Source organism: Canis lupus, chromosome 7 (assembly GCF_003254725.2).
Source record: "Canis lupus dingo isolate Sandy chromosome 7, ASM325472v2, whole genome shotgun sequence".
NCBI classification, from domain to species: Eukaryota; Metazoa; Chordata; class Mammalia; order Carnivora; family Canidae; genus Canis; species Canis lupus.
In genome coordinates this window covers 69,844,417-69,870,861 of record NC_064249.1, presented here as the reverse complement: position 1 = coordinate 69,870,861, position 26,445 = coordinate 69,844,417, and the positions used below count along the sequence as shown (strand labels likewise).

The 26,445-nt window shown below is 43.9% G+C and overlaps 1 protein-coding gene across 28 annotated transcripts in view; it reads left to right on the top strand.

Annotated features, from left to right (window-relative positions):
* Window positions 1-25,966, top strand: part of DLGAP1 (DLG associated protein 1) — an 871,196-nt gene extending 845,230 nt beyond the window's left edge. For 22 of the 28 annotated variants that reach the window (XM_035718637.2, XM_035718634.2, XM_035718633.2 and 19 more), the window contains 3 exons: window positions 14,450-14,541; window positions 19,412-19,564; window positions 22,556-25,966. In XM_035718637.2, coding sequence (XP_035574530.1) covers window positions 14,450-14,541; window positions 19,412-19,564; window positions 22,556-22,765 — 455 coding nt within the window. In that variant the 3' untranslated portion in view covers window positions 22,766-25,966. Of the gene's footprint in view, window positions 1-14,449; window positions 14,542-19,411; window positions 19,902-21,042; window positions 22,372-22,555 lie in introns of those variants that run through there. The other 6 variants (XM_049111860.1, XM_049111856.1, XM_049111858.1 and 3 more) reach the window with 2 other exon arrangements.
* The last annotated feature ends 479 nt before the right edge of the window (window positions 25,967-26,445 follow it).

The window sequence follows — 26,445 nt, the reverse complement described above, 5'->3', positions numbered from 1 at the left end:
GCAGAGGTAACTTCCCATGCCAAATTTCACAGGTCAAAGAGTTGCCAATTTCCAATGAGGCAAACTCTAATCCGTGAGGGTCTGACCAGAGAGCTGTGGCCACCCTCCCCAGGAGGAAGGGAAAATAGAAGCACAAGAGAGAATATTCGTCTTGTCCTTACAATACCCCTGGCAGTGGGCCGGAGGGTTTGACAGGTGTTTTATTTGCCCTCAGAACAGCTCTCTGGCAGGATCTTGTCCAAGGTCACAGAACACAGAAGTGTCTGATAGGACAGATACAACATGAATAACATTTGACAAGATAATAATACTCCGTGTGTCGTGTGTCGCTTGGTGCTGTCCTCTAAAGCTCTCCATATGTATCTGTCTCTGGCTCCTTGGCAACCACAATTCTGTTCTGATAACTGTGCCTGGAGCCGTAGAGGGCCTTTGTTTTACTCATTCTCTAATTTAGCCTTTTCTTTTTTTATTAAAAAAAAAAGAAAAGAAAAAGAAAAAGAGGAAGAGAGGCCAGAGGCCAGTCCTGTCTGGTAGGCACAGCCAATGTCTGAGTTACCAGCTTCAAAAAAAATTTGTGTACATCCAGAAAAATAGCTTTGACATATGGGTCAAGCCTGGATATATCTATCTCTTGGCCAAGCCACCTTATGTGTTTTTGGGTCCCCTACAAGTAGGTCCATTCAAGGTATATGATGTAGGTGGCTCCTTGACAGGTCTCTCCTATGAGATGTATCTTCAAAATCATCATGGAAGGGGAAGTAGTTTAGGGTGAGAGAAAGGAAGATCCTTACCATACTTGCTTAGTTTATTTTGTAGGGCACCGGAATCATCCCAATTCTTAAATATTAAAAAATGTACCTAAAATGCCTCTGAACTGCACCTAAAGCCTCTGAACTGTATACTTAAACATGGTTGAAATGTAGATCTGATGTATATTTTACCACACAAAAAAATCCTGCCTCCCTCCAAAAAAAGTCTTCAGCAGCTGAAAGGAGTGGAAGAAGCACTCTATCATCATGCTCATAGTTATTCATCACACTTATAAGAATGTAAGGTATTGGGGACCTGGGTGGCTCAGTTGGTTGAGCATATGCCTTCGGCTTAGGTCATGATCTCATGGGTTGGGCTCCCTGCTCAGTGGGGGAGTTTGCTTCTCCCTCTCCCTCTGTGTGCAGTCTCTCTCTCAAGTAAATAAATAAAATCTAAAACATAAAAAAAAAAAAAAAGAATGTGAGGTATTTCATTCAATATCTTCCTGAATTTAAAATGCGCTATGTTCATGGGGGATGAAAAAGAAGTTAGGAACAGAACCTATTCGCTCAGTGGGAGCATGAGATCCAGATTTAGGGTGTTGGGCAGTTGCAGTCATCTTTCCTGATTAGAGCATTAAAAAAAGGAGCCATCGATTTTATATAATTATTCAGTTATCAATTATTTTACGATGCCACTATCCAGATTCTGACAGCTGCTTCCTAGGGACGTTGTTTTGGACATTCCAGAACTGGAAAAACCCTTTCCTGGTTTACCTGAAGCTGTGAAATGTGTGCAACAAAGGGCAGAATGAGAACAGGCATTTGTGGTCGCCTGGTAACGTGGTATTATCTTTGCAAAGTGTAACTGTAAATTCTTTGGGTGCATGGAGCTATTATGTTCCCCGATAAAAATAAAAGCAGAGCAGAGACTTCAGTTCTTGTTTTAAATGTTCATCCCCAGGAGTCAATGGTAGAGTTTTGGCTTGGTGACCAAATAATAAAAATCTGCAGCGAGTGAGGTTTCCTCCGAGGCCTGGCAGCTGATAGAATGCTTGTTCCCCCAGCACTTGAAGTAAAATGATACAAGCTTTTCTCAGACAATGAAGCCCTTGTGTGAACCAGCTGTCTCGGGGAGATGGCTCAGTGCTATTTGACAGTGGCTTGTATGTTACATAGATACGTCTGGTATTATCTGACCGGGAATGAAATGGCCAGATGGAACCAAATGCTCCTAACTAGGAATGCAGTCTAGCAATGCGGCGAAAAACAGAGGCTCAGGTTTCAGTGGCCCCAGGGCGAAATACTGGCTGATTGTCCTCAGAAATCTATCTTTGCCTCCTGAATTGTGGACAACTTACATGTGGAATTTTCAGGCTTTATCTGAAATGAACTGATAAACCTAGAGCGTGTGCAGGAGGCCGATTAATTCCGCTTTAATTTTGCCTGGTAATAGCATCCAAGTTAGTGAAACTTGGCCTTGGGTCCCCCAGAAGGCTTGTGAGCCTTGGCAGCGAACGTGGGGCTGGTGATGAAACCTGCAGTGGGGTTCACCTGGTTTCAGGTTGAGTTACAGAAGCTGCGCACGGTCATCCCTGGGAGCGCCGATCGGTGCGATCACCGGGCTCCTGTGGCCCGGGTTGCCCGTGGCGTGGCCCTGCAGCCTGTGGGTGGCAAGCAAAGGAGCGCGGCCTCTGATTTCTGCAGGTCCTCTGCCTCAAGCCTCGTGTGTTTTGAAGCAGGGTGAGGTGGGTGCATCCTGGCTCTTTTCTGTTTATTCTCATCTTACTTTTTAAAAAAAATTTTTAAAAAAACATTTTATTTATTTATTCATCACACACACACACACACAGAGGCAGAGACACAGGCACAGGGAGAAGCAGGCTCCATGCAAGAAGCCTGATGTGGGACTCGATCCCGGTTCTCCAGGATCACACCCTGGTCTGAAGGCAGGCACTAAACCGCTGAGCCACCCAGGGATCCCCCTCATCTTACTTTTGAAGTCATCTTCAAAAATTCCCTCCCTCCTCCAGCCGTCGCGCGCGCACACGCTCCCACACACACCACCACCACCCCTACACACACACTGCAGTCTTTCTTTTAAGGTCTCGCCAACCTGAAATTAGTGACCACAGAGGAAGTGGCGGTAATGACAAGGAAATCGTGCATGTGTGATGTGTCTTATGCTTAACCTTCTGGAAGGCTCAGTTTACTTTGCTCTGCACAGCACAGGGCACAAAGAAAAAGGTCTGGATGCCAGAAGGCCATCACAGAGCATCCTTTTGTGGGCGTGTTCCGTTGGGAGTAGTCTGGAGGCTGAGGCTGAGGAGGGTACGGGCATGGAGAGGTGGAGTGTGTGGCAAAGTGAAGGCCAGGCCTGCAGAGGATCTCCCGGTGCGGAAGCCGCAGGCAGTGGTGTCTCAGTTTCCAAACTACCTCTGGACTGCAGGGAGGCAGAGATCGCAGAGAGGCACTGGGGCAAGCTCCCGGGTAAGAACTCTGCTGGTTTTCTCCAACAGTAACTATTTATGGGGAATATATTTGCAATAGACTTCAACAGAGGATTTAGTTCTTTTCTTCTGTATTGCCAAGGGATCTTTGTTTTGTTTTGTTTTTAAAGATTTTATTTATTTAATCATGAGAGAGACACAGAGAGAGGCAGAGACACAGGCAGAGGCAGAAGCAGGCTTCCTGTGGGGAGCCCGATGTGGGACTCGATCCCGGGACCCCTGGATCACACCCTGAGCCGAAGGCAGATGCTCATTTGCTGAGCCACCCGGGTGTCCCAAGGGAAATGTCAACTAATTTCATTTCACTGGGCTTTCAAAAGCTCAAGAAATGATGTTCTTATTTCATAGCTCATATAAATTGAAATATGGATTGAAACATAACCATCTTTTATGAGTAAGACTCCTGGAGTATGAACTGAGAGAAAAAATTAAATTAGTTGAGCTTTTGAAAACTTGCTCTTTACAAAAAAATACCTCCTGACCCCACCCTACCCCCCTGCCCCCACCACGTCTTAACACTACGGAAGCTTTTAGCCTATGGCATAATTTCTTTTTTTTTTTTAAGATTTTATTTATTTATTTATTTACAAGAGACACACAGAGAGAGGCAGAGACATAGGCAGAGAGGGAGAAGCAGGCTCCATGCAGGGAGCCCGATGTGGGATTAGATCCTGGGTCTCCAGGATCATGCCCTGGGCTGAAGGAAGATGCTCAACCATTGAGCCACCCAGGTATCCCCTATGGTATAAATTCTACTTGAGAATTCTATTCTGTATTCATTAACCACTGACTTTTGGCTCAAAAAAAAAAAAAATGCACTCTTGTAAAATGCAGAGCAACCACCATCAGCCAGGAATGAAACAGATCCATGTTTTCTATGGAGACCCTTAGTTGACAGTAGGTCTGGATCACAAATGTGTTTGAGGAGCAGCTGGGCAGTTGGTTGGAGAAATTTTTTCCACGAGGACACACTTGTAAATAAGAATGCCTCTACATGAATAATCCCAACTTGAAATCACACAGATTTGGTGTGGCAAATCCACATGAATTTAAAGAAAGTGGGTAGATCTACTTTTTAAAAATTCCTTTTCCCTCTTCTTTTTTTTCCTTTTCCCTCTTCACCCTTAAAGTACTACAACTGGGATTGGGGGGAGCCAGATGAGTAACAAGAAGTAGCCTAACTCTGCCCAAATAGTTCTAGAAACAGAAACCCAAAAGGAATCATAGCCCAACTGAGACTGTATTAGCTAATTAATTAGTCAGAACTCTAACTTAAAAAGTGACGCTAGACATGCTAAAACCTTAAAGAATCAGAATGTGGGAGTCCTGGAAAGTTGTAGCTAATTTATTTTTCTGGTTCAGAAAAACACCAGGACACCAGGAATTACACGGGCACAGTCTGTGCCATTGAAGGATTTGAGGTTTGGTTAGAAAGTCAGACATATAAATAGATCATGTTGGAAAGAATGTGGGAAGGGCAGAGAGTTCTATGCAACTTAAGGAGTAACAGGGAGGGAGAGGGGAAAGGAGGTAGAGTTTTCTGGAGGAGGTATACCTAAGTGCAGGATGATGAGTTAGTGAAGGAACCAAGGCAGGGGGCATCCCCAGCTTGGTGTCTAGCCTGAGCAAAGGCACTGAGAAGAGAACAGCTTTTAGATGTGGGCAGCTGGGGACCCAGAGCACCGTGGAGGGTGCAGAGGTAAAGCTGAACAGGTGGGTCTTGCCTACAAGCCATTGAAGAGAGTTCCCCACTTACCCCAGGGATGAGATGGAGCCATGGGAAAGTCTTAAGCATGGAAATTAAATGCGATAAAAAGACACTCTAGTTCTCCTACTAAATAAAACCAAACCTCCAAGATTGGCAAGGGAGGGAGAACAGTCACAGGGTGGATGGGGTGACGAAGCCTGGTCACCCTAGTAGTAATCAGCTAGGGAGTCCTGAGGGAAATACGGATCTGGGGAGACAAGAGGTGTCGGGTGGATGCTCAGCTATGCAGCCCTGCAGCTTGAGGGCTTGTTAGACGCTGGAGTTACACATCTGGGAAACAAACAAATTTCCAAAATAGCTGAAACGAGGAGAGTGATGAACTGGTGCAAGCAGAGTAAGGAAAGTGGGCTTGGGACTGAATTTTGTGTTCAGCATTTATGAGGTGACAGGAGAGAGCCCTAAGGAAGAAAGAATGCAGTGTCAGAGCCAGAGACTGTGTGTGGGAGCCTTTGTGCCAAATGCAGAGCTATGGGGTGGGGGTGGGGGGTAAGGGGGGTGAAGAGAGGCCAGGCAGCAGAGTAGGGAGACAAATGGTGGCTGAGGAAGTAGAGGAGCAGAGGCAGTCCGTCCTTTCCAGAGCATTCGCAGGAAGGTGTTAGTCCACCAGGGCTACCATCACAAAGTCCCACACACTGCTGGCCTGAACAGAGATGACGTTTTCAGTTTGGGAGACTGGAAGTCTGAAATCAAGGTGCTGGTTTCTTCTGAGGCCCCTTGGCTTGCAACTGGTTTTCCCTCTGTGGGTCTGTGTTCTGATCTCCTCTTATAAGGACACCAGTTACATTGCGTGAGGACCCACCCTGATGACCTCTTTTTAATTTAATTACATGAATCAAAGGCCCTGTCTCCAAATACAGTCATATTCTAAGGTATTGGGGGTTAGGACTTCAACCTTTGAATCTTGGGAAGACTCAGTGCAGACCAGGACAAGGAAGAAGAGGAATTTTAAATATAAACTAGGCTGGAGGGGATCATGAGATGGGGGAGGATCCCCCATGACTATCACCGCTTAGAATGAGAGTGATGGGAGGATGGATGCTCACAGGCATCCCCGGTAGTGTTCTAGCACAGGAAACAGAGATTGTAGAGATGGGGACAGATTTATGTAGTATATTCTCAGAGCAGCTAGAAGGGAATAAGGCCGAGGACTCAGGTATACGAGAAGAGTGAATGTAAAAAAGTCTTTAAGGAACCCCTGGGTGGCTCAGACATTGAGCCTCTGCCTTCAGCTCAGGGCGTGATCCTGGGGTCCCAGGATGGAGTCCCACATCGGGCTCCCTGCATGGAGCCTGCTTCTCCCTCTGCCTGTGTCTCTGCCTCTCTCTCTGTATCTCTCACGAATAAATAAATTAAAAATCTCCAAAAAGAAAAGAAAAAGTCTTTAGAGGTGACATTAGAAACAGAAGTTATTTTCAATATAAAACACATAAACCCTATATCATGAACTAGTATGTAGCTATTAAAATTATAGTGTAGAAATATAATTGCAGAAATGTATTTATTGATATGGAAATATATTTGTAATGTTAAGCTGCGTTAAAAAATGCAGTTTATGCAAGAGTATGTATGCATGGTCCCACATACACAATGGGATTTGATGTATGGATGTGTAGGTGTCTGTTTTCAGGAAAAGTAGTCACCAAAATATTAAAGGGTGATTTCTTTCTTTTTTTTTTTTTAAAGATTTTTAATTTATTTATTCATGAGAGACACAGACAGAGAGGCAGGGACATAGGCAGAGGGAGACTCTATCCCAGGACCCTGGGATCACAACCTGAGCCAAAGGCAGACCCTCAAACACTGAGCCACCCAGGTGTTCCATATTTTTAAATTTTTTAATTTTATTTTTAAAGATTTTATTTATTTATTCATGAGAAACACAGAGAAAGAGGCAGGGACATAGGCAGAGGGAGAAGCAGACTCCCTGGGGGGAGCCCAATGTGGGACTCGATCTGGTGACCCTGGGATCAGGCCCTGAGCCAAAGGCAAACGCCCAACCACTGAGCCACCCATGCGTCCCCCCAGGTGTCCCTTAAACTATGACTCCTTAAAAAAAAAAAAAGAATGAATGTAAGTAATTCTCTTCTGGCACCTGGCATCTTTGCTGTTATCTAAGTAACCAGAAAGGTCGGCTGCTCACCCATCATGGAGAACCCCCACACCCTTTAGAGGTTAAGGGGACTAGACAAGTATTAGGAGAGGCCAAACAATGAGAATATTCCTGCCTGATTCTGCTTTCTTCTTCTCATAGGAGGCAAGGTTATTGCTGAAGATGAGGAAGCAGGGTTGAGTTGCAAGTAAGAGTCAGAAAGGGAGGGAGGGTCAGAGAGGGCAGTAACAAAGATCATCTCAAAGGACAAATGAACAGCAATGAAAAACCAGCTGAGTTTGAAGATGATGGGTTCATAGTGGCACTGACCCACATGACTAAACACTGTTTGGAACACAAGGTGGGAACGTAGATCTCCAGGCTAGCAAGATTTTCCCAGCATGCTCTGCCCTTGATGATGGACCTTGTTGTGTGTTTTGCAGTACAGCTGCTTCTCATGAGGAGGATTCCGGCCCTTCATTTTGCAGTGAGCTTGCTTTTTGCACAAGGCTCCAGCTGGATAAGCTTCAGCACTGGTTAGAGTCTGTCTTCTCTGTGTATCTCCATCACCCAGCAACCAGTTGGCCATTATTCTAGCTCTGATAGGTGGGGGAGCCATGCCAGTCTATGCCGGAAGATCTGGGCCCCTGAATAATTGCTATGGATGCCTTATACACACAGACCAAAGAAGTTATTGACACTTGCCTAAATCTGCCTGGGTGAAAGCCACAAAAAAAAAAAAAAAAAAAAAAAGGACATTCAATCAGTCCACACTACTGGGGAGAGAGGTTGGAGTATGAAGATTAGCAGCAGAAATAATCCCCTGTTTTGGCTCATGCCACCTTTTAGTTTCCCAGGTAAATGCCCAAGAACTAAAGAATGTCAATAGAATAGAGGAGTTACAATTTCTGCTACAGTCTAACAATTTTTGTATATCATTTCATTAAATAATCGCAATCCTATGAAGATAGTATTATGATTATTTGACAGATAAAGAAAACCGGGTCTGAGAGTACACTAAACTCTCCCAAGACCAGCCTCTGGTAAGTGGCATTCCTGACTTCCACCCCATGCTCTTTCCAGTATGCTACACAGAGAAGGAAAGTGAGACTGGGAAGGGAGTGTACTAGGTGAATCACTGTGTAGGTGCAGGGCGTGGGGAACGTCCACCCCACCGCCCCCCGCATGTCCACTGGGCAGGAAGTGGTGAGCCTCACCACTGGTGTTGATCTTTAGCATCCAGGTTTCGGGGACATGCTATTGAAGATACAAGAAATATGCCTATTCTTCCCTGTTTCTGACGCCTAATGTGGGGGCCCGGTGATTGTGGAGTTGGGCCTACTAGATAAAAATCAGAAACAGTGGGGATCCTGGTGGCTCAGTGGTTGAGTGTCTGCCTTTGGCTCAGGTCATATCTCGGGGTCCTAGGATCGAGTCCCGCATCAGGATCCCTACAGGGAGCCTGCTTCTCCCTCTGCCTATGTCTCTGTCTCTCTTTCTGTGTCTCTCATGAATAAGTAAGTAAAATATTAAAAAAAAAAAAAAAAGAATCAGAAGCAGTACGAAAAACCACTGCTTCTGCCTTTTCAGTTCGAGAGACTTAATTCTTCTTGGAATATTAAAGGCTGCATATGTTAATTATGCTTAAGGACTTCCTTTTTTTTTTTTATGCGGTTGACTGTTCCTCACCATGTCTTCCCTGCTCACAAGACTTTCAGGATCAAGCACTTCTTGTTTTATGCTGCTACCACCGCATACTTGCGTCTTTGCCATGGATCCACTTGCAGGATTAAAGGAGATTGCCCTTTTCTTCACTCTTAAGTCTTTTATAACCACCTCCCCGGTCCCAAAATAAAAGTCATCCCCACAGGGGTCAGTGGGAAGGAGGAGGTATGCTCTTCTTTCTGTGTCTGGGGTTTTATCTGCCTGTAGCCAGATTTAAAACCAGAGTTTTCAGAAGAGACCCATCTCACACCCCAAAATAGTCTTTCTCAGCTTCTATTATGATGTGGAACCTTTAAAAGGAAAGCCCAGACTTAAAACTTACACCCACTAGCATCTCTTTCAAGTGATCCCTGGTTCCTACATTCTTTTCACTCCTGAAATTCCTCTGTGCAACAATTACTTCGTGTACATGTGCTTTGCTCTCGCATCTGATTGTGGAACAGAGATGGAGTTTGCTGAACTCCCTCACATTCTTCCATCAGCTTGCTCTGGCCGCCCCCCCTTCTGTCCAGGGGCACTGGCTGAACAGTGTTGATTAAGGAAAGAAATCACCCTCAGTTGGCTTAATGTTAAGTAGATTCAGACCCAGTTTTCAGTAGGAGTTGAGAGAAAAGAAGACAACTAATGAGGGAGTGGAGAGAAGACAGGGCCCCAGGGAAGGCACTTCTTAGTTGAAGCACAATTTTCTCAAATGAAATGATGATATCTGCTCTGTCTCACAGGGTCCTGAGGGGATCTGATTAGATGTGCATGTGAAAGTGCTTTGAAATACAAGGTAATAATACAAATAGGCAGAGGGGTGCCTGGGTGACTCAGTGGGTTAAGCGTCCGCCTTCAGCTCAGGTCATGATCCCAAGTCCCAAGCTTCCTGCTCAGCGAGGAGTCTGCTTCTCTGTCTCATTCTGCCCAGCCCCGGGTTCATGCTCTCTCGGTCTCTCTCTTTCTCCAACAAATAAATAAAATCTTTTTTAAAAATATGGATAGCCAGATCTTTGCAGAAACCAAACAGTGATGACCTTCCGAAAGATCTTCCTGGCTTTTTGTGCTGAACTAAAGCCCGGCCTGTGCTCTCTCTCATGATCACCCTTAACCATCTACTGCAGGATGAGAAGAGTCCAGAATTATAAGTGGGGGATTTGGGCACCTCTAAAATAGGAGGAATTTAGTTCACCAGTGTTTGGGGTTGTTATTTTGTTCTTCCATGGAGGAATAGACTAACAACTGGGGAGGAAAGGAAAGGAAAGGAAGAAAGGAATCTTAAAAACAAACTGTCAGGGTTTTATAAGACACCTAGGGAGACCAGACTACCTACATAAAAAGAGTGGCACAGCAGAACAAGGCCTATAATATGATTAAATATTACATAAATAGACAGTATAAATCTTGGCACTAAATAGCATGTCTGAGGAAATACAGCAGAGAAGCATGATTCCAGAAGATGCAGTGATGGGTGGTATGAACGGTTGAGTATATTTGAGTTGAACAATCTGGAAAAGGTCTATGGGCCAGAATGTGAAGGAAACCAACTAAATGCCACTGCAGGAGTACATCCTCTTCATTCGCTTTTTTTTCTTCCTCAAGGCTTACATAACAAATAGGAAATTTACCTTCAGGAGAAGAGAGAGTTATCTCACACACCAAGTATATGTCTAATGGAAAAGCAGAACAAAGTCCATCGGAGCTTTTTTTTTTTTTTTTCTTAAAAATTAAAGTGAGATTTTAGGCCTGCCTGGCTGGCTCAGTCAGCTAAGTATCCAACTTTTTATTTCAGCTCAGGTCATGATCTCAGGGTCGTGAGGTCAAGCCCTGCATCAGGCTCCTCACTCAGTGTGGAGTCTGCTTCAGATTCTCTCCCTCTCTCTCTCTCCCTCTCCCCCACCATATACATGTATGTGCATGTTCTTTCTCTCCCAAATAAATAAAGCTCCAAAAAAATTAAAGTGAGTTTTTAGTTCTCTAGATACAAAAGTGTAGAGGGCAAAGAAGTAGGAGTTCTTGTCTGCTTGCCCCAAGCCCTCCTGTTGCATGGTTTCACTGAAGGCCCACATGAGCATCTTCCCTCCCTGGGCCCAGGAAAGATTATCACTCAGACACTGGAAATGCACACAACCCCAGAGCCAGTAGGGAATTTCCACTCAAGGAACATGATGACAAAAACATGGATATCAGAAGGGTCACAACTCCACCCCAGTTATTTTTGCTCCAAATCTTTTATTTTATTTTATTTTTAAAAAAGATTTTATTTATTTATTCATGAGAGACACAGAGAAAGAGAGAGAGAGAGAGAGAGAGAGGCAGAGACACAGGCAGAGGGAGAAGCAGGCTCCACGCAGGGAGCCCCATGCGGGACTCCATTCTGGGTCTCCAGGATCACGCCCTGGGCTGAAGGCAGGTGCTTCTGAGCCTTCTGCTGAGCCATCCAGGTGTCCCATTTTTGCTCCAAATCTATAGCTCTCACCAGATGATGCTGAATGAAGAAAGATACCCTTTGTTTTACTTTCAAGAAGACATCTGTAGGGATGCCTGAGTGGCTCAGTGGTTGAGCATCTGCTTTTGGCTCAGGTTGTGATCCTGGGGTCCTGGGATGAATCCCACATCAGGCTCCCCGCAGGACACCTGCTTCTCCCTCTGCCTATGTCTCTACCTCTCTCTGTATGTCTCTCATGAATAAATAAATAAAATCTTAAAAAAGAAGAAGAAGAAGAAGAAGAAGAAGAAGAAGACGACATCTGAGTTAGCCCCTACATATAGGGTTGGGTGTTGCCTCAAAGATTGGAGCGGTGTTTTCTTCTCATTTGAGAATCACTGCCTTACTTAGCTACTCTTATTATGGTAATCTATTATACAGCACAGGTATTTAGGTGTAATTGAGAACCATTAACTCAAAATTTTGAAAAATACCAGAATAGCTTGAATTCTGTGACAGGCGTTATGCAAATTTCCCAGCCAGCAAATTGGAGACCCCTTGGTACTAGTTCTAAGTTCCCAGGGTTCATTCTGAGATTTGCTGGTGTCACAATCTGACCCATCAGCAGCATCATTCAGAGATGTTTCTAGGGACCTTGGAGTCTGCCTAAAGCCACATGTTCACAGGAAATGCCTCCTCAGAACTGTCTCAGATCTGGGACAGGTCATCCGAAGCACATACCTGTCCCAGGCAACCAACGATGTCTGGAGACCGATCCAGACTTTGGTTTTTTTCCTCTTCTCTTCTGGGCAGAGCAAGCGTGAGGCCCACAGGTGGGACAGAGGCAGAGTAGTGTCCTGGCCCTCGGGAATAACAAACACCTATTGGTCCTTTGCTATATATTGGACACTGTCCTTTTTAAAAAAAAAAAAAAAAATTATTTATTCATGAGAGACAGAGAGAGGCAGAGGGAGAAGTAGGCTCCCTGCACGGAGCCTGACATGGGACTCGATCCTGCGTCTCCAGGATCAGGCCCTGGGCCGAAGTCAGCGCTAAACCACTGAGCCACCCGGGCTGCCCTATCGGACACTGTCCTAAGCGTTTCCCAGGTATTACTGCTTTCACCCTACAAATAGGTCATGTTAGCGCAGAGATTAAGTGTTGGGGGCAGGGGCTGGTAAGTGTTGGAGCAAGAACCCTCGGCCACCTCAGAGCCTGAACCCTTAGCTACGATGATGTGATGATGCCCCGTGTCTCCTCCATATGCTCTTTCCTTTCTGCTTCAGGGGTGTGAGAAAGGCAGGAGGGCCTCACCCCGGATCCGTGGGTTAAGATGGTTATAGGATAACCATCCCAAAAGACGTTAAGAGCAGACACTTAGGCCTGAGGAATGGCTGTCTGGTGGCCGTCCAGGGACCTCCAGCGATCCCTGAGGAGCCAGTTTGCTGTGACTGGTGACAGAGTGTGTGAAGTGAACACCCTGACTCCCGGGTGTGTGTGTGTGTGTGTGTGTGTGTGTGTGTGTGTGCTGAAATACTGAGCAACGTCGAGGTGTGATGTGCATCATCAACCTTACCTAGCCTGGCAGTGTTTGGGGTTTGAAGTTTTGGGCTTTGTTTGTTTGTAGTCTGACAGTTGTAAGCAGGGAAGAAAATTGCTAGAACCCCCTGAGCCCAAACGAAGATTCTTATTCTTTTGTTTTCTCCTCGCAGTTCGTGGGGACCGAGGTCGAGAAAGGGAGACCTCGTGGGCCCCGCTGCTTGGCCTCAGGCTCTGTAAAGTCACAACAGGACAACCAGGGCATGCCCGGCGGTTGCAGCCCGGGGCCAGGGCCTGCTGAGCGGCCCCCTCTCTGGTCTTCTGTGCAGAGGCAAATGGGGCGCCCTCTCCCCTCCTTGCCGGCCTGGAGGAGGGCGCGGGTGGAGGGCAGCGGGGGGCACGGGGGTACCGCTCAGCAGGGCTCCCCCGGCTCAGCACACCTCTCGCTTTGGTCTACACCTCCGAAGACAAGAAGTAGCTTGCAAAGGAGATTTTCAGCCCAGTGCAGAGGGAATTAAACCTATATTAACAATAAAATTGGTCTGTCGAGTGGAAGAGCTGGACCGGTGCTGGTGTTCCCTAGGCAACAGGCTGAAAATGTTCCTTCCTTAGGAAATCTTTCAACTGGCCGTGGCACTTTCCTGACTGCCCCGGCGGCCGGGCTCGGAAAAGGACCGAAGGCTGTGGCTATAGGATGTGGGGTGCCCAGAGCTCCCCCATCCAGGGTAGGATGGCCTTTCTTGTGTTCGGATTTGGATCAGAAAAAACGAGCCAGCGGACCCTGATTGTAAATCCATAACTGTGTTGATAAACACTGGACATTCATCCCTGCAGTAAAAGGCCTGGGGGGACCGATGTGCCTCCTCTCGGGAAGCGCCGGCGCTGTGATGGAACACTTCGTCGTCATCCCTAAGAAATGTGTGTGATGAGCATGTGTTTTTTTTCCAAGTCGGTTTTACACGTCAACCTAGGAGCCTCTCTCTGTTCTGTAGACCAGCACGGGGCAGTGTGTGTGTGTGTGTGTGTGTGTGTGTGTGTGGTAGTTTTAGAAGTATAACTTCATTTTTTAAAAAGATTTTATTTATTTATTCATGAGAAACATGCATACACACACACACACACACACACACACACACACAACAGAGGCAGAGACACAGGCAGAGGGAGAAGCAGGCTCCACACAGGGAGCCCGACGTGGGATTCGACCTGGGTCCCCAGGATCACACCCTGGGCGGAAGGCGGCACTAAACTGCTGGGCCACCTGGGCTGCCCTAGAAGTATAACTTTATAAATACATTTTTACTTGTATTTATTTGGAAGCCAGACCAATAATGTTAGTCTATCAAGGGCTAAAAGGTTCTTTGTAACCTATTAACTTTGATGACTTTGCACTTTCTGAAAGTTGGTTTTTCAAGTACAAATGGCCTCAGGTTGTTAAATGGTGTGAGGTTTCACAGTGTATCAAGCTGGCTTGAATACCCACAGGTAACCAAAACTGACCAGATGGAAGCCCCTGACATCTGGAGTGTGGGGGTGTGTTCACGAGCTGCGTGTGTGCTGTTTTCCCTAATTATGACAGCGTAACTTCCTCCTTGCTTTACCAGACTAAATCTCAGCAGTGAGACCTAATGTGTAAACTTCTTGTATGTTTGCTTTTTTCAGTTCTAGGGAAAATCCGCACCGCAGTGGGCAGTGCCCAACTTCTCATGGCCCAGAAATTCTACCAGTTCAGAGAACTGTGTGAAGAAAACCTGGTAGGTAACATTCCCCGTCGCTCCCACTTCCCAGCTAGTCAGGAGAAGAGCAGGTTGTCAAGACTGGTGCCAACTGAAGCAAAACTGATTTTGAGCCACATGAAGGCCCATTGGACTCTCTCACCTGTAAGAGAGCGAGTTTTCTGACGAATCCCGTTTCCTGCTTTTCTTAAAATTAGAAATATCAGTTTTATATTTAAATTATCTTAGAAGATAAATCCAATCAGATTAAAACTCCCATTTTCTGGTTGGTTTTTTTTTTAAGATTTTATTTATTCTTGAGACACACGGAGAGAAAGGCAGAGACATAGACCGAGGGAGAAGCAGGGAGCCCGATGCGGGACTCTATCCCGGGACTCTGGGATCCAGACCTCAGCCAAAGGTAGATGCGCAACCACTGAGCCACCGAGGCATCCCATTGTTTTGTTTTGTTTTTTATAACAGAAAATTTTCCATCTTCCTGGCATTCATGTGGCAGCCCTGATTTCATAATTCTTACCAAAATATGGAACTGCCTGATATTTCAAAAATAGTATTACAGAAAACCATTTTGGATAATGATTTTCCTTCTGAAATACCCTCAGTGCCTGTTTCATCATCAGGGTTCAGTTTTAATTCAAGGCCAGAGGTGGACAGCATCGCAAAGGGTAGATTCGATCTCCTTGAGAGGGATGAATAATTCATCTTTCTTGGACATACAGAAACCGAATAAAGAAAAACAAAGGTGCCTGGGTGGCTCAGTCTGTTGAGCATCCACCTGTGGCTTGGGCAGTGATCCCAGGGTCCTGAGATCAAGCCCCACGCCAGGCTCTCTGCTCAGTGGGGAGCCTGCTCTTCCCCCTCGTGCTCTCACTCTCTCTCTCAAAAAAATAAATAAAATCTTTAAAAAAAAAAAAAAAAGAAAGAAAGACAAACGAAGACACAAAAACATCACTAGCGTCAACATTTTTTAAATTGGCTGCAAAATACAAGGGCAAGAGCTTCCTCACATATGCCTCTTTAAAAAAACTGCTATGATCTCTGCAAATGTTGTTCCATAAGAACAGTGTTTATTGGCCAATTGTTGGTCAGGCTTGCTCTAAAACAAAGAACATGAAAAGCAATTTGTTTATCTTGTGGAAAGTAAAAACATGATCATTTGCAATCTAATTGGCTATGATTTTAGACTTTTAACCACATCATCTTGTTCACAAGGACAAATATAGACTGAATGGGATTGATTTATCAAGATGGGGTTCAATCAAGAGAAAGTGGAAAGCATGCAAAAGTTGGTGTTCTCCACTCCTCTGCATCAGGCTTCTCTTTCTGAAACTTCGCTTTTGGGAGCTATCCTTTTCCTCCTCCTCACACCCACCCCCCACATCTGCAGTTTGTCTTCCCTTCCCTCAGCAAAAATTACCTGGCCCTTTTTCCTCCTGCTCAGAAATTCTATTCCGGATTATGAGATAATATAGATTAGTAAATGTACTGATAAGTGAATCCAACAAATGTTTTATGGAGCTTCACTGTGTCCCACGAACAGAATTCCTGCTGATTTGCGAACTTGCTAATGTGTCACAGGTCTTAATTAACATGACTCTTTGCTCTTTAAATGTACAAAAGTTCATATAAAGCTATATGTCTCAAACTGGCTAAAGAATATATGGAAACCCATATATACACACTAAAGGGCAAACACAGCACACTTTTTAACAGAATTATAGGATAAGCAGATATATTACGAAGTAGAACACAAACACTGTGCAGATTTTGAGGATGACATTGCAGACAAAACGTTTTGAAAAATTTGCGGATTTCTAGGAAAGGTTAACTTTGTTAAAGCCAGCTCTTGACATTTCCCAGTTCTTGATGAGTTCACGTGCCTTCACCACTAGAGGAACTTAGTTGGAAATGTGGGCAGCATGTTAGACGTAGGAAGCAGAACTACACTTTAGGCAGAGAGCCACCGATGATGGCTGATTCAGATCCTGCCCCAGAAGGGGAAGACGGAAAGCCCACTGTGTGCCAGGCACTGTGCTGAGGGCTGATAGATGTATGATCTGGTTCGATCCTCAAAGCGACCCTATGGAGCAGATAGTGACATTATTTTTATGACAGCTTTACAGTTGAGGAAAATGGATATGGGAAAGCTAAATAACTTGGCCAGGAAAAAAAAGATAAATAAATACATAATTTGGCCAGGGTCACCTGGTAAGAGGCAAAGCCAAGACTCAAATCCCAGTCTGTTTGACCTCTGTCCCTGTTTGATATCCCCTTAACCCGAAGATTTCTACTATTGAGTTCTACTTCTCACCCTCCTAGATAGATGTGGGACTGGTCAGTGTCTCTGCCTCCTCTGGAGTAAGAAACATGATTGCTGGGTGGTGGCATTGCCTAGTTCAGAAAATGCAGCTAAGATTGGCCACAACCAGACCCAGCTCTCCTTCCTTGAGTTCTTACCCTGAGGAAGAAAACACTTGAAAGCCCTTGCATGTTATCCCAGGCTAGAGTTTCAGGCATAGAATAAATGGACAAGCATTACTTTTCCCAAACAAACTAAACTAAGGAACCCAGCCCCCTTCATCCTTCCACACCCTCCATCACCTCTGATCTACAAGTCTGGTTCAGTCTCAGGCAAGAACTTGAACTCCTTGTGCATGGAATGTCACATGACCCACAGATTTTCTCCTTGCTTCCCTGTCTGTCCCCTTGACCATGCAGGGGCAAGAGATTCTTGGGGAGGAGAGAACAAATTGCCCACGGTATAGAATTAAACTCTTTGGGCCTACCCAACTATCATGTCATGCATTGCTGCACTGAAACAATTTTGCCAATAGAACTTGTGACCTAAAAGACTTCAGTAAACTCCCAAATATGAACAATTTAGTTCTTAGTTGCTGGGGAGATAAGGAAGACCATAAAACTCTATTTGCAGTGTACTTTGTTAAAGCTATTATCTATCTGTTCTGAACCTAGATGTTGAAAAAATTTTTCTTTAGTTTCCTAAATGAAAAAACTACAGAGAAACTCTTTAGTTCTAGTGTCAGTAGACTAGAGTTTAAACCATACACTTAACAAACTTTAGAATTTACATCTTCCAATGAATTCCAGAACTATGGGTAGTTTTAGAAGTATAACTTTATAAATACATTTTTACTTGTATTTATTTGGAAGCCAGACCAATAATGTTAGTCCATCAAGGGCTAAAAGGTTCTTTGTAACCTATTAACTTTATGATCTTGCACTTTCTGAAAGTTGGTTTTTCAAGTACAAATGGCCTCAGATTATTATATGGTGTGAGGTTTCACAATGTATCAAGCTGGCTTGAATACCCACAGGGTAACCAAAACTGACCAGATGGAAGCCTCTGACATCTGGAGGCTCCCATCCAGTTAACCATGAATGCCTTTAGCTACTTTTGGTGATAGTGATTAACAATGAGCAGGACACCTTCAATCTCTTAGTTATGTTTTGTCTGGTTTACATCATACAAATTAGTGGTTTATACTTTGTAGTACCTCTCAGGGATATATGGATGGGGGAAAAAAGTCAATCCTTAAACACTGAAGAATATTTAATATTACCTAGAAAATGGGTCATTACAGACATCTATGTGTATGTGTAGATATGTGTTCTCACATTTGCTATTTTATGTTATAGTTGATTGAAAACTCATTTCCAAATGATTCTGTCAAACTACTTGTATGATAAAATAACTTCCTACATTAGTAACATCTTAATTGTTAAACACATAGTACTATAAAAATCCAATTATTTTATTACTCATCATTTGTTTACCCTATTGTTTCACTCAACACAATTGCTAAAACAAATCTTACCATAGATTCGTTATCTGTTCTCTGAATAAGTTGGATGGCATGGAGGCAGATTCCAAATCTAATAATAATATATTGTATTTTTCCCCAGAGACAGTATCTTCATTTAAATAGGTTTTAAATGCATCTTGCCATAGTTTTTTGATGTTTGGCCTCTCTCCCCCTATCACATTGATAGATGTTGTATTACAAAAGAAGAGTTTTACAACCTTGACATTTGAGGATCATTGACTCAGAGGGATGAGTGTATAAAATTACCATTTGAAATAGAATCTTTTAAAAAGCATCGAAACCATAGAAAGAGAGAGTAGAAAAGTGGTTGCCAGGAGTTTGGGGGTGGGGAGAAGGGGAGAGATTGTTAAAAAGGTACAGATTTTCGGTTATAAGACGAATAAAGTCTGAAGATTTAAATGTGCAACCAAGGTGACTCTGGCTGATACCACCGTATTGTATAACTGAAATTTGCTGAGAGTTGAACTTTAAATTCTCTCACACACATACAAAAAGATAAATATGTGATGTGATGGATGTGTTTATTAATTCTGTGGGATGCATCCTTTTTTTAAAAAAGATTTTATTTATTTATTCATGAGAGGCACACAGAGAAAGGCAGAGACATAGGCAGAGGGAGACGCAGGCTCCCCTCAGGGAGCCCGATGCGGTTCCATCCCAGGACCCTGGGATCACCCCACCTGAGCCAAATGCAGACGCCCAACCACTGAGTCACCCAGGTGCCCCATGGGATGCATCCTTATACAATGTGTGAATATATCAAATCATCATGTTGTACACTTTAAATATCTTACAGTTGTTATTTGTCAATTCTTCCTTAATAAATCTTGATAGATATAGATGATAGATAGATAGATAGATAGATAGATAGATAGATAGATAGATGATAGTATTACTATTTGTAGCCTCACTTTTATCTCCTATTTGAAAGCTGACAGGAACTCATCCCCTTTATGTTATTTGAAATATTTGAAAATACCCCTTTAGTGCTTGTTGTCACAGACTACCTCTAAAGCGTGAATGTTTTTCTTTCTCTTGTACAGAATCCCAATGCTCATCCGAGGCCCACCTCCCAGGATTTGGCGGGGTTCTGGGACATGCTGCAGTTGTCCATAGAAAATATTAGTATGAAATTTGATGAACTTCATCAGTTAAAGGCCAATAATTGGAAACAGATGGATCCTCTTGACAAGAAGGTAGAACAATGTAGATTTTGTATGGTTCATTTAAAAACCTGCACAAACACTGGACAGTCTAAATAGGCTTCTGCATTCAGTCTTGCTGTTTACAATGTGAAATGGAGCTGATATCATATTAATCTCATTGTAATGACAATGTTTACATAGTAATCACTTGGGATATTATCTGTAATATGTTTCAGGCATATTTTTAAAGAAAAACCTGTCTTTGTGAATTGGAAAATGGGAATGTGGCTTTTTTGTTAATTAAACTTTAAGTTAAACCATTTTAGTCACTGGAAGGAACTGCCTCCATTTTGCTTTTTAAACTAAAATAAATGACATCTTCAGTGCATGATTATGTAGAGCAAAGAGTTCAACTTCCTTACACCCCTAGGATGTGTTTCTGAGAAAAATAGGAAGCCCTGAAAACTAACCGACTTTGATAATCATTTCATAAATATAGTAATAAAGAAACCACTGTTGTTCAAGTTTTAAAATATACACCGTAAAGTTTCACAGTAATCATAAATGTTGGGATTTTTTTTTTTTTTCAAGAGTTCTACTTTTGGTTGATTTGCCTTTGGGAACTATTGCTCACTGGGTTCCTCATTCAAAAGTTTAGAAATAAAGACTCAAAATCTTTTAGTTTAATTCATAAACTGCAATTTTCACATTTGATTATGGTGGTTCCACCAGGCTCACACAGGTATCCAATATCCACCGCCCTAGGCTGGCCTGTCACTCTTGACTTTTTTAACCCTTTGCTCTCCTAGGGCCTGAGGTCAAACAGTTCCCAAGAGATTCAACTTCTAAAAATTAGGCTTGGCTATTCCCATGAAGCATTGGTGGCCCTGCCTTTTTCAGATCTCCTTACCCATGGGAGAGCTAAGAGTAATCCAGTCCAATCTGCTGCTCTCCATCATAGTATCCAGGTTCATAGGGTCAGTAGACTCCCAGAAGAAATCCGGTCCCAAGGGCCAATGCATAATTGACAGGAGGGTTATTGTCATTGTCCCTCAACTCCAATTCTGTCACCATCAACCTGGGGGTATTAGTGTTAAGTATGAAAGGATCATTGACATATGTGTGGCCTCTCACTTGGGACCAGACATTTGCACCCAATCTAGTTTTCTTTAATCTGTGTTTAAAAACTGCCTACTAAATAAGCTTTTAAATTGTTCTTATTTTAAGAAAACGCTACAGATGTACATACATACTGGTAATTTAGTGTCTAGTGTTGATCCATCTAGCTTCTCATTCATTGATTTTTTTTCAAATATTAGTTTTTTTTAAGCATGAGTAAAGGAAGATATGACTAAAACGTTTCCAATATTCTTACTTTTCAAAATGTCACTAAGTGACCCAACAATGAAGATCTAAAATGTCCGAAAATTGTGATGCTCAGAACTGACATATGTACCCTATTGACATTTACACAGTGAGTCATTAGCCAACTTGATTTCTAAATTTTTGTACACTTTGTCTATGACCAGACCTTTTCAGCATCCCATGAACTTGAAGGGAAGAAACGAACAAGCACAATCAGAGTTGGCCAAATACTGTTTGCACTCCGTACCTCCCTTTTCTGTCCACGCAGATTCTACCTTAAGCAGCTTGTGGGCAAACTCCAGGGTAATAAATTTATCTAGGCACTTCACCCCGGCAAGCAAGGAGGATTTGCTGCAATGACTGTGTAAGTGTCAAGACACAAAGAGTGCCCTTTGGAGAATCACAGAATCCCTTTTGTAAGATAACTTTCATGTTTGTGTCCTGAGAATTGAAGGTATTTCACTGAGAACGAAAACAACAGATTCACACAGACCTTTTCGGAGCTCGAAAGCTCACCAACCTACAATTCCTTGGTGGTTTAGATTCATTTCTTTCCCACTGCATTTTTTTTTTTTCCTGAGACCCAAGTGTTGAATGGTTCTTGTTTTTGCAGTGGCTTTGAAAAATATCCAACCATTTCACAGTTTGCTGATGCTGAGGGGGAACTTCTTTCAGTGTTAGATTTTCAGGGCACAGTGCCTGTCCCTGGGATTGCCTTCTGGGCCACCACAGCCATCCTGAAGGCCCTCAGGAGTGACATCCCAGGGAGATGTGTTAGAAGCCATCCTGGAACTGAATCCAGCCTTCCCTCCCGGGCCCCCTCTCCCCAGGATAGGAACAACCAGTGTCCTCTCTCCAGGGGTGACCCCAGAAAGTATATCGCTGTGCGTTTGTGTGTGATGTGCAAACGGGTATAGCTCACCGTGGCATCAGCAAAGCTACAGCACACACAGGCTTACCATCTCTTCTTCCTCATTTGGACCATTTAGGTTTGGGTGTGGAGCGGGCGGGGATGTTTTTAAACTCTGAGCCCAGCTTGCACCTGCTGCCTCGCCTCCTTAGAGGGGGCTGCCGCTGCCCGAGCCCCCCGCCCCGCCCCAGCCATCCTCCAGGGAGGATCACACTAAACTGTGCTGGGAGCTGCAGCCTTTGGGGGCATTTTACTTATTTATTTATTTTTAAGGTTTTATCTATTCAGGACAGACACAGAGAGAGAGGCAGAGGGAGAAGCAGGCCCCACACAGGGAGCCCGACGTGGGACTCGATCCCGGGTCGCCAGGATCCACTCCAGGCTGAAGGCGGCGCTAAACCGCTGGGCCACCCGGGCTGTCCTTTGGGGGGCATTTTAAATACCCACATCCTTCCCTTGGAGAGACTAGTTCTGCAGTTCAGCCTTACGCTTGACCTTAAGCTTCCCGGTGTTCATTCCCCACCCACCCCCTGCAACTTTTGAATAACCAAGCCAGAATAATAAAGAAAGAAAGAAAAAAAAAATATATATATATATATATTTACGGTGTGCAGATCAGAACTAACCACCCTTAGGTTTAAAACAAACAAAAACCGAAAAAAAAAAAAAAAAAAAGGTGTGCGTGTTCTAACTCCTGACCTATCCCAGTTTTCCCCAAGCTTGTCCTGAGAAGCTGTGTAATGTCCTGAACCTTCTGCTTTGATCAGGAGAGAAGGGCCCCTCCTCCAGTGCCAAAGAAGCCGGCGAAGGGCCCCGCGCCGCTGATCCGGGAGCGCTCGCTGGAGAGCTCGCAGCGCCAGGAGGCCCGCAAGCGCCTGATGGCCGCCAAGCGCGCCGCGTCCGTCCGCCAGAACTCGGCCACCGAGAGCGCCGAGAGCATCGAGATCTACATCCCCGAGGCGCAGACCCGGCTCTGAGCGCGCGCCCCGCCGCGCCCCGCCGCGCCCCGCCCCGCCCCGCCCGCCCTCCGAGCCCGTGCGCCCCGGAGCTCAGTGACTTCCAGCGTCGCGGTGTAGTCGTCGGTCTTGCAGGAGCCGCCCCCCCCGTAGCCCCCGCCGCCCGGACCGGTTTGCCCACGTTCGCCACCGAGCTTCGCCCCCCGCCCCCGCCCCCGCCCCCGCCACGCCCCCGCCGCGCCCCCCAGCCCCACCCGGAGAGCCGGCCCTTTCTTTTCTCGGCAGAGCCAAACCCACCTGTGTAGAAGTGGCCCCTGTAGGTCGCCCGCCGTCCTCAGTTCTCCCGAGCTAGTCTGTCCCTAGAGCTCAGCAATATAAAACCATAGGGTATTTCAGAAATCCAGTATCACAGGGTGGTCCTTTGGGACTTAACCGTCTTCCACGCGAGAGAAACTAGGGCTCCGATTCCCTTCATCTCCCCTAAACGGTTATTATTTTGTAAAAGCAGATGGAGCACTTTATTTCCAACCTCAGAAATCACGCCATCTCACCGGAGTCGATGAGTGACCATCCAGGAGGGGACGCAGCTGGGCTGGGGGTGGGGGACCTGGACGCGTAGCGGGGACCGGGGAAGCAAAATCCGCAGGTGCTGGGGGTACCTGCTTCACTCACAGCTGCACAAACTGCCTCACTGTTACTCCATCAATCACTGCTTCAAATGTTTCAATCAGCAGAAGATTGTAAATTCGATCTTTCAGGGAAATTAATCTATTCTGAAAGGCAATAAAATGAAGAAAGGCAAGGAAGCACTGATAGTTTCAGATAATACTACATAAGGGGGATATTTTCTTTTTTGGTCCTATTATTAAGAAAACTTAGACCTGAAATGTTTTATCAACTTTTATTGTACTATGTGTATTATATTGTTGTGGTGGTGGGGGGTCTTTCAAGGGGAAAGTGTTGGTCCTCTTAATTTGTTAGTGTCCATCCTGGGGGGGGGGGGGCCTACCTAATTACCCATATATAAGTACACATCTGCTTAAGAAGTGCTGTAAATGGCAGCTAGGGTGTTTTCGGGGAGCAGTTTGGATTTTCCCATCATCCCTTTGAATGCTACACGTCCATCTGTCATAACCCAGTAGTTTGTAATGCAGACATGTTTTCTCCTTTGGTCTTCTCTCACTACTGCCCAGAGCCCTCTCCTACCCCAACACAAGGATTGTGTCCTACGTCAAACCGAGGAAATCAATTTTCTACCCGAGTAGACACGCAGCCTCATTCCAAAGAGCTGCCCTCACATTGAGGTCCCAGGTAGTGAGAGAAGAGATTTGACCTGGAAGGTTCAGCAACCAGGAGGAAGGGGGAAAAGTCATATTGGTTCGCAAACATTGAAAGAAACCCAGGCTTTTGGCAGAGAATGTGGATTTACGTTTTTAGTCCTGGCGGATAGGCAGTGTGCACTTTGCATCTAGCCGAAGTTCCCTCTAAATGCCCTTACTCCTAGCAGTTTAAACATTTAGATTCGGTGATCTTAAAATGTCACTGGCATTTTATGTCAGCTCCCACCGCAAAGCATTAGAAATCACCATTTGAAAAATGACAGACTGAAAACACACATCAAATAAGCTTGCACCAGAGCTCTTTAAAAAACAAAAAACAACAAAAAACCACTCTCGTAGCCAGGTGCTAATTTAATTTTATTTATGAAATCAAGAGAGGTGATGGGTTCTGGCAACAACTATTTTCACAGACATATTCTAAAACCACTAGGGAATTCGCTACCTCTCAGAGCCATGGATGCTTTGAGCTATCTTTATACACAGGGCACAAATGTTTACTGCTGTGGTTTACAAGAAAAGGGCTACTAACTTATTTAAAAACCAACCAACCAACTTTTAACTAGAGTGAACAAAGCATCTCGAGCGCTTTGCAAGATTGGAGCTCACAGAGATTTTGAACTTCCAAGTGTTCGCTCGTGTTAAAAAGATTATACCTTTGCTTTGCTTTGTAGCAGCAATGGGAGGTCATACAAAGTTTGCATCAAGTAAGGCCAACTGCAGCCTTGGGTAGCCTATGGTCACATTCAATCCTGAAAATGACTTGGAACTCCTAGATTAACGAGAAGGAAGCGGCATCCATTTGAAGATCCATGTTCCCAACTACAGCTCCATGCCCTGAGGTAGAGATGAGATTGGGATTAAGAAATAGATTTCTAATACGATTCAAGATCATCCTACAGTATTTTCTTTGGAAACTGGTTTAGCCCAGGATATTTTAAAGAGAGACAAGAGAAGGCCTATTTATCTTGTCTATGTGAATGGTATTTGTATATTCATAAGCTATTTTTGGTAAGAATTTTAAATCTTTTAGCTGAATGCCTACAGGCACCATGACCTTTGCCTTCCTTAAAAACACAAATTGTACAAACACTTTATAAAAAGCTAATTATTGATCTTAAAACATGACCCCACATAAAGCTGCTTGTTAACCACTTGCCCCCTTAAGCTGACATCCATGAGCATAACCTTTGTTACATTGTTCTTTTTGATGTATTTGTAGAAATGTTTTTTAGTTCATAATGGAAAATGTATGTACCCTGAAAAATTACTTATTTTGTTTAACTTTGGTATAAAGCTGTTTGGGCATTTTCTTGGGGAGGGGGGGAATCACAAAAGAGGTTTGTCTCCCGCATCAAAAAAAAAAAAAACGTTCAAAGAAATTAAGTATTTATTATATTTTTTGCAGATGTTTCCATACAATTCACATAACCTTTTTGTAAAGAGAGATGAAGAAATGGATTAAAGATTTTTAATATTTGAAATGGTAAATAGAACTAATTTATTTGTAATATATTTCTGTTATTTATAGGTGTTTCCTTAATGTTTTACTGTGCATTACCACTTTCATTTAAGCCTTATCCTTGTGAATTTACCATTTCTTTTTTAAAACATGTCTAGATGCATATTTTAAATAACTGGAATGTAAATCACTAGCATATCTGAATTCCCAATGTAATTTTTAAAAATTATTTTGGTTTGGAAAAAAAGATTCATTTGAAAGCCTTCAGATGGAGGGGTGGGGAACATTTTTATGGCTTTATGAAGTGGAATTTCATAGGCTTATTTACCTAGATTGTGTGTGGACAAAAAAAAAAATTGTAAATAGATGAATGTTTCCCATAATGTAAAAAGAAGAAATTAATAAAATAATTAATGCACTGCTTTCAGGTCTGCGTGTTTTCACTACAAAGCCCTGCCTCTTCCAAAATGCAAGTAGTTGTCTTTGGAGGGGTTAATTGAAAAATTAGAAAGCATACCATTCTAACTTTTATTGTAACAACACATATGCTAGCCACTTTTGAGCAGATGATTAGACCTTGTATCCTAGGTAAGGGATCAAAATACTGGAAACCGAAAGGCCTTTTACTATGATGATCACACGCATATGAAACTTTCAGGTCAGGAGCTGTATATTTTACTAAAAAAGTTATCAGCCTCTCAGACATGTGCAAATCTGTACATATCTTACCCACGTGGTGTCTTCTGAAACATTTCATCCCTTTTGTTTCCTACACAGGTCTTACCCTTGGAAGATCAGAATAATGCTTTGTGGTTTTTATTTCATCCCGGAAATAATGAAAAACTATCCTCAGTGGGACACAATTATTAAGTGACAGATCTGAGTCCAAAATCTAAGCCTTT